Source organism: Microchirus variegatus, assembly GCF_963457635.1.
Source record: "Microchirus variegatus genome assembly, chromosome: 20".
In the NCBI taxonomy this organism is placed as follows: domain Eukaryota; kingdom Metazoa; phylum Chordata; class Actinopteri; order Pleuronectiformes; family Soleidae; genus Microchirus; species Microchirus variegatus.
In genome coordinates, this window is record NC_139821.1 from 2,542,557 (window position 1) to 2,554,785 (window position 12,229).

The 12,229-nt window shown below is 40.7% G+C and overlaps 1 protein-coding gene across 1 annotated transcript in view; it reads right to left on the reverse strand.

The window, feature by feature from the left end:
- Positions 1 to 12,229, reverse strand: part of dgki (diacylglycerol kinase, iota) — a gene marked incomplete at both ends in the record, with an annotated part of 61,646 nt that overhangs the window by 20,732 nt on the left and 28,685 nt on the right. The window contains 12 exons of the mRNA XM_083906725.1: positions 545 to 658; positions 2,224 to 2,284; positions 2,544 to 2,626; positions 2,969 to 3,064; positions 3,941 to 4,015; positions 4,699 to 4,815; positions 4,890 to 4,958; positions 5,035 to 5,103; positions 5,253 to 5,309; positions 5,775 to 5,849; positions 7,282 to 7,377; positions 10,462 to 10,570. Of these exons, the coding sequence (XP_083762851.1) occupies positions 545 to 658; positions 2,224 to 2,284; positions 2,544 to 2,626; positions 2,969 to 3,064; positions 3,941 to 4,015; positions 4,699 to 4,815; positions 4,890 to 4,958; positions 5,035 to 5,103; positions 5,253 to 5,309; positions 5,775 to 5,849; positions 7,282 to 7,377; positions 10,462 to 10,570 (1,021 nt within the window). The remainder of the gene's footprint in view (positions 1 to 544; positions 659 to 2,223; positions 2,285 to 2,543; positions 2,627 to 2,968; positions 3,065 to 3,940; positions 4,016 to 4,698; positions 4,816 to 4,889; positions 4,959 to 5,034; positions 5,104 to 5,252; positions 5,310 to 5,774; positions 5,850 to 7,281; positions 7,378 to 10,461; positions 10,571 to 12,229) is intronic.

Sequence of the window (12,229 nt, forward strand, 5' to 3'; positions counted from 1 at the left end):
TAGTTTGCTAGCTAGCTTAGAAAGACAGATACTTCACTAACTATCATTGATAGATAGTTTGCAAGATTAGATAGTTTGCTAACTAGCTTGCTAAATAGCTTAGATAGATAGATTATTCGATTACCATCTTAGACAGATAAATAGTTTGCTAGCTATCTTAGAAAGAGATAATTCGCTAACTAGCTCAGTTAGATAGTTTGCTAACTAGCTTAGAGAGATACTTTGCTAGATATCTTCGATAGTTTGCTAGCTAGCTTAGATAGATAGTTTGCTAGCTATCTAAGAAAGACATACTATCTATCTGAGCTAGCTAGCAAGAAAGAGGTAATTTGCTAACTAGCTCAGATAGATAGTTTGCTAACTAGCTTAGATAGATAGTTTGCAATATTAGTCTGATATTATCAGGAAAAAAGTAGAATAACTGACATGTATTTAAATAATGTTGTGGTGAAAACAGTGAGTGATTGAACACAGGGAGGAAAAGCTGCCACATCCTGTCGCTCTCATGGCGACTGAGCGTCAGAAGTCAAGGCGAGGAACTCACCCCGCCCCAGTTCAGCGTCCTGGCGAGGTCATTTCCTGTTCCCAGAGGAAGAACTGCCACCGGAGGCTGGGGGTTCATCTGCAGCTCATCCAGAGCGGAGAGGATCCAGCCCACCTTCAGAGAGAGAGAGAGAGAGAGCGACATTTAAAACAACACATGAGACTGATCACTGCAACACAACGTTAGTGATCTGATGAACTCTCCTTCTCGCCTCTGAAGAAGACTGAGACAGAGGAAATAACAACAGGAGGCGCTGTAGTGTTTATTTTATTTACTCACATTTCTGTTGGGATCTCCATACAAGCGATCTACATAACTACAAACTACCTAGAGTCTGGAACCCACATCCAACCTTAAATCTACCTACATACAAGCTATCACAACATATGACCTAGCTACCTACAACCTACCCACCTACCTGTAGCCTATTACTTAGCTACCGTACAACCTACCTATAGCCTACCAACCTACCCACAAGCCTACCTGACAACCTACCAACTTGTCCACAACCTACCTACAAACACCTTACCTATCTACAACCTACCAATCGTCCTACGACCTTCCAACAACCGACCCATACCCTACCTACAACCTAACTACAACCTGTCTACCAACAATCTACCGACCTACAACCTTCCAAAAACCAACCCACAGCGGACCTGACGACCTACCAACCTATCTACAACCTACCAATTGACCTACAACCTTCCAAAAATCGACCCACAGCCTACCTAAAACCTACTAACCTAACTAAAACCTGTCTACGAACAATCTACCTACCTACAACCTTCCAAAAACCAACCTACCAACCTATCTACAACCTACCAATTGACCTACAACCTTCCAACAACCGACCCATAGCCTACCTACAACCTACTACCCCAACTAAAACCTGCCTTCCAATAATCTACCGACCTACAACCTTCCAAAAACCAACCCGCAGGCTACCTGACGACCTACCAACATATCTATAACATATTTACAACACATCTAACTAACTAAAACCCATCTACTGACCTACAACCTTCCAAAAAACCAACCCACAGCTGACCTGATAACCTACCAACCTGTCTACAACCTACCAATTGACCGACAACCTTCCAAAAACCAACCCGCAGCCTACCTGACGACCTACCAACCTATCTACAACCCATCTACCTAACTAAAACCTGTCTATCAACAATCTACCGACCTACAACCTTCCAAAATCCAACCCATAGCTTATCTACAACCTACCAACCTAACTAAAACCTGTCTACCAACAATCTACCGACCTACAACCTTCCAAAAACCAACCCGCAGCCTACCTGACAACCTACCAACCTATCTACAACCTACCTACCCATAAGCTTCCTATGTATAACCTACCAACCTAACTTAAAGCTACCTACCAACAGTCTACCTGTAACCTACCAACCAACCAACTTGCCTCAACAAATCCGATCAACAATCAGCCCTACTTACAAACTACCCATAACATACCAACCTACATTCTACCTATGTACAACCTCCCTATGACCTAGCTTTGTACAACCTTTCTTTCCTTAATAACATAAACATAAGCTCATATTGACGGTATATGTACAGTACATATGTTTATTTGCATCATTGTTTCCTGTTTTCCTCTCAATACTGACGGATTATACACATTTCATTCAATTTAAATGAAGTAATCTCACCGTCCCGTCTCCTCCGCAGGCGAGGATCCTCAGATTTGGCACTTTTCGATACAACTCCAACCTGACGAGAGGAAATAAAAGCGGCGCCGATCGGCGTGGAGTGGGTGTAATCGGTGCAAGTTTCAGGATAATCACTCAACCCATGGTCAGCGTACGTGAATGAATAAGAGGAGGATAACCATTCACACGAGGAGTGAGATGATACCGGCAATCTCCCGGCGATCCACTGTGTCATTAGCGCTATTTTAAATTCAAAAGAACACTCTCGAGTCACGCCGACTTTTATTCTGAAGGTGGTAACGTGAAACATAAGAACTCACGCTTCCCGCAGTCCGCCCTGCGACAGGTCAAAGACTTGACGGGGGTTCAAGATCCACATGAACATCTGTAACACCTTGGCACCCTGCGAGGAAAAAGGATGTCAAAGATAATCTCATTAAAAATGAAGAAAAAACACAAATAAATGCACAAGTTTTTCCCACTATTACACGTCCTATAAATGTGATCACAACCAAAAACCTCCCACATTCAAATCCACTTAATCAGATCAAACTAATCCAGTTTGAACTGACATTGTCCTCATTATTAAACGTCCGGCCACTGATCCCCGACAGAGCAACAGGAAATAATCTCTTGTTTCGCAGTTGTCAGTGTAAAGGTTGTGAGATAACTTTATTAAAAATGACAAAAATGACAATGAGATGAAAATAAAAGAGAATTAAAGTAGAACCAAAGGCTCACTGACCTGGTTTCCCCCGCTTTTTGGATTTACAAAAACCAAGATGGGCTTCATGAGAGGAGACGGCAGCGGCTTCAACATGAACGGACGCCATTTTGATTCCTAAAAGTCGTCGAAAAAAGCCATTTAGTAACTGGTAAAAACAAAACAAGTATGTTTGGACACGGTCGTATGATATTTTACACTCACGCTAATGTCAACAGTGTAGCTAACTTTTGGCTAACATCCTGTTTATTGCTGCTGTTAGCATGCTAACTCATCCTCCGTACATCGCCTCATGACCAGTTTTAATGCTACGTTTCTGTGAAGTCGGAGGTCAGAAGTGGGAGCGCCGCCGCCTCTGAGTTGACAAAAACATCGGCGTGAAACACATCTCGGGCTAGCCTCGGTTAGCAATATCAGCAGACGCGATATTTTTACGCACACAGACAACATGTCGCCTGATGAAAACTACTAAAAATATGATGTTTTTTTATGACCGATTTATGACCGCTACGCTGACTTTCCGAGTTGGACTTCCGACTACAACTGGAACGCTCCATTAGCCTCCTTGTAGATTCTTAGCTCCTTATTGGTTTAAATATGGCGGGAAAGTAGGACCGTTCTCCGAGCTAACGCTAATATATCGTAAATATTTAATTTTGTGTGTGTGTGTGTGTTTGTGTATGTGTATGTGTATGTGTGTGTGTGTGTGTGTGTGTGTTCGTGTATGTGTGTGTGTGTGTGATCGTGTATTCGTGTGTGTGTTCGTGTATGTGTGCGTGTGCTTGTGTATGTGTATGTGTATGTGTGTGTGTGTGTGTTCGTGTATGTGTGCGTGTGTTTGTGTATGTGTATGTGTATGTGTATGTGTGTGTGTGTGTGTGTGTTCGTGTGCGTGTTCGTGTTTGTGTATGTGTGTGTGTGTGTGTGTGTGTGTTCGTGTATGTGTATGTGTATGTGTGTGTGTGTGTGTGTGTGTGTCATGGCGTTACTTACGTCCAGTCCCTTCTTACTCGTCCTTCGCTTGAAAGACGTCCGCTTTTTTCTCCTGGCAGAGTTTTTCAGTGAGCTCTGAGACACACACACACACACACACACACACACACACACACAGGTTTACACAGCTGTCCTTGTGAGGACTCTACATTGATTTACATTCATTTTGCACAGCCTAACCCAAAGTGTTATCCCTAACCTTAACTTGAACTTAACCAAAAATTCAAAAAAATCTAGCTCTGAACTCAACCAGCTCGTCATAAATGAGGTTCTGCCTCATCATTAGGACCAGGTTTTGGTCTCCATGAGGACTCCCGGTCCTGACAAGGTCAGTGTTTATGACAGGCAACAAGTACGAGAAAACATCTTCTTCACTTTTAATGACCACCAGAGGCGACAGTGAACTAACACACTAACAGTGTGTGTGTGTGTGTGTGTGTGTGACACGTGTCACCATATATCACATCACTCTCTCATAAACACACATACATAGTTATTACATTTTTATATTTAGATTTGACGCGTCGTTTTTCATTAGCGTCGGCGGAGCGTTTATATGCAACTGTGTGTGTGTGTGTGTGTGTTTTTGTATTTGTTGCCTCTTTAGGACCCTTTTTTCTAAACCTGTGGTCCTCATGGAGACCAAAACCTGGTCCTAATGGAGGCAGAACCTCATTTGTGAGGAGCTGGTTAAGTTAATGGAGGTAAATAAATATGAGAATGTGTGTGTGTGTGTGTGTGTGTGTGTGTGTGGACACCTGCGGTTTCCTGACTTTGATGATCCAGGACGGCGGCACGATGACTCCGGCGTGAGCGCCCAGTGAACACGGCTCCTCGATCTGATGCAGCATGAAGCACGTGACCTTGTTGTGGAACTGAAATAACAGAAATAAAGTCATAAATAAACAAGTTTTTTAACATATTTTAACACTATTAACGAGACGCTCACCGCCAGTTTACACCAGGAACAACTGATGGCGATGATTTCTTTACTGTGGAAGAACTTCTGCTGGAAACTCTGCAGAGGAAACACACACTGAGCTGTGAGGGAGCGACAACACGAGAGTGTGTGTGTGTGTGTGTGTGTGTGTTACCTTTCCACATTGTCTACATTTGCCTTCTTGTCTCCGTCTGTGGACCCAGTGATGTCTCAGTGTGTTCTGCTGTGTGTGTGAGAGAGAGGACAGACATACTGTATTTGTTTGCGTTTTCTTATTTTTAAGAGCCTGTAATGTGACGTAAGGTCCCCGCGACATGAGGAATACCAGCCACACACACACACACACACACACACACACACACACACACTTACATCTCTGAGGCAGCGGGATCCTCCCTCTCTGAACGTGGGTTTACATCTGAAGTTGATCTGCAAAAAAAAAACCAACGTCATCGTAATTAAAATGACGAAATAAAATATGCACAAAAACACACACACACACACACACACACTTTTGTGCTTTAACCTGACTTTGTGTGGAGTTTTTTTTTTTTTTTTTTTTTACAACAACAACAATGTGCAGGAAGTCAGGAAGAAGCCGCTCTATTTTCAGCCGCTCCGACAACAACAACCTGCGTTTGTGTGCGACGACAACGGCGCGTGATGGATGCGATCGCACAACGCGAAATCGATCGAGATATCATTTATATATTTATATAAATAATTAGTGACAGCTGAGAAGCAGACGCACTAGTTTACACAGTAATGAGTCATTTTTCCTTCTTGTTTCATCTCATTTCATCATGATTCATGGATTAAACTGTCAGGTTCTGTGTGTGTGTGTGTGTGTGTGTGTGTGTGTGTGTGTGTGTGTGTGTGTGTGTGTCTGTGTACCTTTTCGAGCTGCTCTATGCAGCCGGTGTGGACGACGATCTTGCAGGCCGCACATTTCCTCCTGGGGGCCGACTTCTTAAAGGAGAAAACAAGAAAACACAGCGCATAAGGCAGTGAGACACACACACACGTTTGTATAGCATCCATAGTGAGGACACTCACAGACACAATACATTCCATAATTCTAAACCTAACCCTAAAACCAGGTCTTAACCCTGAAAACGCCATTTTTAGCCAAACCGCTAAGTGTCTTGGTCCTCACAGAGACACCCATACAAGATCATACACACACACACACACGTTCATATAGCATCCATAGTGAGGACACTCAGAGACATAATACATTCCCTAATTCTAACCGTAACCCTAAAACCAGGTCTTAACCCTGAAACGCCATTTTTAGCCAAACCGCTAAGTGTCTTGGTCCTCACAAAGATACCCATACAAGATCATACACACACACACACATACACGTTCATATAGCATCCATAGTGAGGACACTCATAGACATAATACATTCCTTAATTCTAACCTTAACCCTAAAACCAGGTCCTAACCCTGAAAAAGCCATTTTTAGCCAAACAGCCAAGTGATTTGGTCCTCACAAAAATACCCATACAAGATCATACACACACACACACAAGTTTGTATAGCATCCATAGTGAGGACATTCACAGACATAATACATACCCTAACTCTAACCCCAACCCTAAAACCAGGTCTTAACCCTGAAAACGCCATTTTTAGCCAAACCGCTAAGTGTCTTGGTCCTCACAAAGATACCCATACAAGATCATACACACACACACACACGTTCGTATAGCATCCATAGTGAGGACATTCACAGACATAAAACATTCCCGTCCCCCCTTACCCTAAGCTAACCCTAATCCTAAACCTAACCCTGAAAAAGCCATTTTTAGCCAAACAGCCAAGTGATTTGGTCCTCACAAAGATCCCCATACAAGATCATACACACACACACACAAGTTTGTATAGCATCCATAGTGAGGACATTCACAGACATAATACATACCCTAACTCTAACCCCAACCCTAAAACCAGGTCTTAACCCTGAAAACGCCATTTTTAGCCAAACCGCTATGTGTCTTGGTCCTCACAAAGATACCCATACAAGATCATACACACACACACACACACACACACGTTCGTATAGCATCCATAGTGAGGACATTCACAGACATAATACATTCCCGCGCCCCCTTACCCTAAGCTAACCCTAATCCTAAACCTAACCCTGAAAAAGCAATTTTTAGCCAAACAGCTAAGTGATTTGGTCCTCACAAAGACACCAATATAAGAACACACACACAAACACACACACGTTCATATAGCATCCATAGTGAGGACACTCAGAGACATAATACATACCAATTTTATTTGGTATATTGCTATGTATTACCCATACATAGCAATTTTTGTTTTGATGCTAATACAATGTTCAGTGTGTGTGTGTGTGTGTGTGTGTGTGTGTGTGAGGACTCACTGCAGTCTTCAGGACACAGGTGTCCTCTCCCAGATAACACAGCTCTCCAGAACAGCTGGTCTCCATCCACAGGTGATCCCCGTTCATGGCGTTCTCCTGCAGCAGCAGCAGAGACACACACACAGAGAGAGAGACACACAAACCGTGAGCTAATGACTCAACTTATCACTCAATCAGATTGTTTTCAGTCAAATTGAGCGGCGACAGAGCGCAGCACGCTAACGCTTACACTCAGTAGCAGCAGCAACGCGAGCGGTCAACGACAAGTGTGAGTGTCGAGCACATAATTGCCGCCGCTGAAGAGGAGGAGGGTAATTTGTGAGGCGCTAATCAAAACACTGCAGGGGCCTGAGAGCTAATGTGACACACATATACACACACATCAACACACACGTAGATTATCAATAAATCTATTGTTTTTAATTAACATGTGCAATCAATTGCAACTGTTTTAAACCCAACATTATTATTATTCTAACACTTTTTTTTTTTACCAGAAATACAGAAACACTGCTGTTTTAATGCAGACCAAACCCCATTGAGAAAACTAGCAATTTTACATCACGGCCCACCAGTTGCTCACTGAACAGTACCCAAGTATCGGTTAGCATCTACTGTTAGCTTTTGTTTGTATTAGCATCAAAAACAGCCGTTAATTGTTTTTCCAAAAACTTGCTAATAGGGATTAGCATCGAAAAAGATGCATTTAATTGACACCAGTTCCTCATTGAACAGTACCAAAGTATAATTTAGCATCTACTGTTAGCTTTTTATTTACATTAGCATGTAGGCAGCTATTAATTGATTAGCCAAAAACCTGCTAAGAGGGATTAGCATCGAAAGCCTGTATTAAGTCTCAAAAACCTGTATTTAATTGACTCATTTAGCATCTACTGTTAGCTTTTTATTTACATTAGCATGTAGGCTAATAAGTTTACCGTTATTTTTCATCTTCTTAAATATGAATATGTTATTTTGAGGTTTAGGAAACAAAAATCGACATTTTTCTACATTATCTGATGATGATGTTCTTGTCTTGCTTTTATTGTCATTTCAGCCGTTTTTTTTAGACTTGTTGTTACTGTTTAATGTCTTTTCTGAAAGGGTAAAAGCATAAAAAGTGGATTTTTAAAAATAGGAACCACTTAAACTGTAGGAACAATACAAAAAACATTTTTTTTTGATGGAGCTGAATCCTTGAGTCGACCTCACGGTGAACCAGAGAGCACTGAGTGACTCATGAGAAACTAAAAGCAGCCATAAAACCCTCAGGAAATCAAACCCTTAGTGTATAATAATGAGCGCTTAAGTACCTGTGTGTGTGTGTGTGTGTCGTGCAGAGCGCTAAAGGCCAGCGCTGGTGTTTCGGGGGAAGTGTCCCCCGCAGACGAGGCGAGCAGGAGGGAGGACGACGCTGCGTCCAATTAACAAAAGACGCCGATGTTTTATTTACCGCTCATTAACCGACACATGACTTATTCAGCGGCCGCTCGATCAATAAACCACGACCAGGGTTTCGATCGAGTTCACGTGAGACTTCGCGGCACCCGTTTTTAAAGGCGGCCCCGGTATTTTTAGCTCAGTCGTCATGGAGTTTTTTTTTTTTTTTGAAGGATTCTCAAATAAATCCTTTTGTTTTCTTTTCTATTTCGGAGCCAAATAGAAAAAAAAAAAAAAAAAAAAACCTCCTCGCTCTCGTTGGATCAGATAAATATAGAAGTCTGTCTTTTCTGTCATTGTGAGGGTTAGCGCTCATAATTCAGTCTTTGAATTGTGCTCATATTTAAGTACATGTCTCCATGTGTTAGCATCAAAACGACAGTTCATTGTTTTTGCCAAAAAACTCTTACGCTAACAGGGATTAGCATCGAAAAGGTGCATTTAACGGATACTGGTGTCCATTAAATACAGGTTTTCAGTGCAAGTTTTGGGCTAAAAAATTACTAGCCGTCTACATGCTAATTTAAATTAAAAAAAAAAAAGAGCTAACAGTAGATGCTAACCGATACTTTGGTACTGCTCAACAAGGAACTGGTGTCAATTAAATGCATCTTTTTCGATGCTAATCCCTATTAGCGAGTTTTTGGAAAAACAATTAATGGCTGTTTTGATGCTAATACAAACAAAAGCTAACAGTAGATGCTTACAGATACTTTGGTACTGATCAACAGGGAATTAGTGTCAATAAATACAGGTTTTCAAAGCTAATATCTCCTAGCGGGTTTTTGGCTAATCAATGAAAAGCTGTCTACATGCTAATATAAATCAAAAGCTAACAGTAGATGCTAATTGATACATTGGTACAGTTCAACAAGGAGCTGGTGTCAATTAAATGCATCTTTTTTCGATGCTAATCCCCATTAGCGAGTTTTTGGAAAAACAATTAACGGCCGTTTTGATGCTAATACAAACAAAAGCTAACAGTAGATGCTTAATGCTTAAGCACTTAGTAGTAATGGGTTAGGGTTAGGACAAGGGAGTTAAGCACCAAGTAGTGAAGACTAAGGGAGTTAAGTACTATGTAGTGAAGACTAAGGGTTAGGATAAGGGAGTTAAGCACTAAGTAGTGAAGACTAAGGGTTAGGATAAGGGAGTTAAGCACTAAGTAGTGAAGACTAAGGGTTAGGATAAGGGAGTTAAGCACTAAGTAGTGAAGACTAAGGGAGTTAAGCACTATGTAGTGAAGACTAAGGGTTAGGATAAGGGAGTTAAGCACTTAGTAGTGAAGACTAAGGGTTAGGATAAGGGAGTTAAGCACTAAGTAGTGAAGACTAAGGGTTAGGATAAGGGAGTTAAGCACTTAGTAGTGAAGACTAAGGGTTAGGATAAGGGAGTTAAGCACTTAGTAGTGAAGACTAAGGGTTAGGATAAGGGAGTTAAGCACTAAGTAGTGATAGTTGAGGGTTGGGAACTTGGTAGTGAAGACTAAGGGTAAGGATAAGGGAGTTAGGCACTTCGTAGTGATCGGTTAGGGTTAGAATAAGGGAGTTAAGCACTAAGTAGTGATGATTTAGGGTTAGGATAAGGGAGTTAAGCACTAAGTAGTGAAGACTAAGGGTTAGGATAAGGGAGTTAAGCACTTAGTCGTAATAGTTAGGGTTAGGGCTAGGTGTGTGTGTGTGTGTGTGTGTGTGTGTGTGTGTGTGTGTGTGTGTGTGTGTGTGTGTGTGTGTCTCTGACCGTCCAGTCCACACCGGTCCTCAGCTCTTTGTTAGGACCGTTGGTTGCAGGAGGCAGTGAAGGTTGAGGAGGACCGAGGTGTTGCAGACCTGAGCGTGAAATGGCCTTCCTGTGAAAACACAAACACAAACACAAACGTTTAAAAAACCTCGTCCTCGTCTCTCAGCTCTGAGCCGTAATTCAGTTTTACTTTAATATGCCGATGAATAATTGAGGCACATTTTCGCTCTCAGCTGCTTTGTTTGGGCTGCAGATTTTATGGGAGCAGCTTGGACGGAGGAAGCGCCAGCGGCACTTTGAGTTGACGAGAGGAGAGAAAACATGACGGAGCGTTTGTGTCAGAGAGTGAGAGTGAGTCAGTGAGTCAGTGAGTCAGTGAGTCAGTGAGTCAGTGAGTCAGTAAGTCCTGCTTTACCTCACTGTTCTGACTCTAACTCTAACTCTGACACACAGCAGTTAGAACATCAGGGCAGCAAATGATCAAATAATGATCAAAACTCATCTTCTACATCTAACGTCTGCAGTTATAGACTTAACTATTTTAACTATTACTACTAAGTGCCTTACCCTTAACTATTACTAAGTGCTTTACCCTTAATCATCAGAATCAGAATCAGAATCAGAATCAGAATACTTTATTAATCCCCGGGGGGAAATTGTTTTTGTTCCAGATGCTCTGTGCAAAGTAAGAAGAAATACAGCATGCGGAAACAAGAGCTAGATATACAGATGTAAATAAAATAAAATAAAATATGTAAATAAAATAAAATAAAATATGTAAATAAAATAAAATAAAATAAAATAAAATAACTATTACTACTAAGTGCTTTACCCTCAACTATTACTACTAAGTGCTTTACCCTTAACTATTACTACTAAGTGCTTTACCCTTAACTATTACTAAGTGCTTTACCCTTAACTATTACTACTAAGTGCTTTACCCTTAACTATTACTACTAAGTGCTTTACCCTTAACTATTACTAATAAGTGCTTTACCCTTAACTATTACTACTTAGTGCTTTACCCTTAACTATTACTACTAAATGCTTTACCCTTAACTATATCTACTAAGTGCTTTACCCTTAACTATTACGGCTAAGTGCTTTACCCTTAACTATTACTACTAAGTGCTTTACCCTTAACTATTACTACTAAGTGCTTTACCCTTAACTATTACTACTAAGTGCTTTACCCTTAACTATTTTAACTATTACTACTAAGTGCTTTACCCTTAACTATTACAAATAAGTGCCTTACCCTTAACTATTACTACTAAGGGCTTTACCCTTAACTATTTTCACTATTACTACTAAGTGCTTTACCCTTAACTATTACTAAGTGCTTTACCCTTAACTATGTTAACTATTACTACTAAGTGCTTTACCCTTAACTATTTTAACTATTACTACTAAGTGCTTTACCCTTAACTATTACTACTAAGTGCTTAACCATTAACTATTTTAACTATTACTACTAAGTGCTTTACCCTTAACTATTACTACTAAGTGCTTTACCCTTAACTATTTTCACTATTACTACTAAGTGCTTTACCCTTAACTATTACTAAGTGCTTTACCCTTAACTATGTTAACTATTACTACTAAGTGCTTTACCCTTAACTATTTTAACTATTACTACTAAGTGCTTTACCCTTAACTATTACTACTAAGTGCTTAACCATTAACTATTTTAACTATTACTACTAAGTGCTTTACCCTTAACTATTACTACTAAGTGCTTAACCATTAACTATTTTAACTATTACTA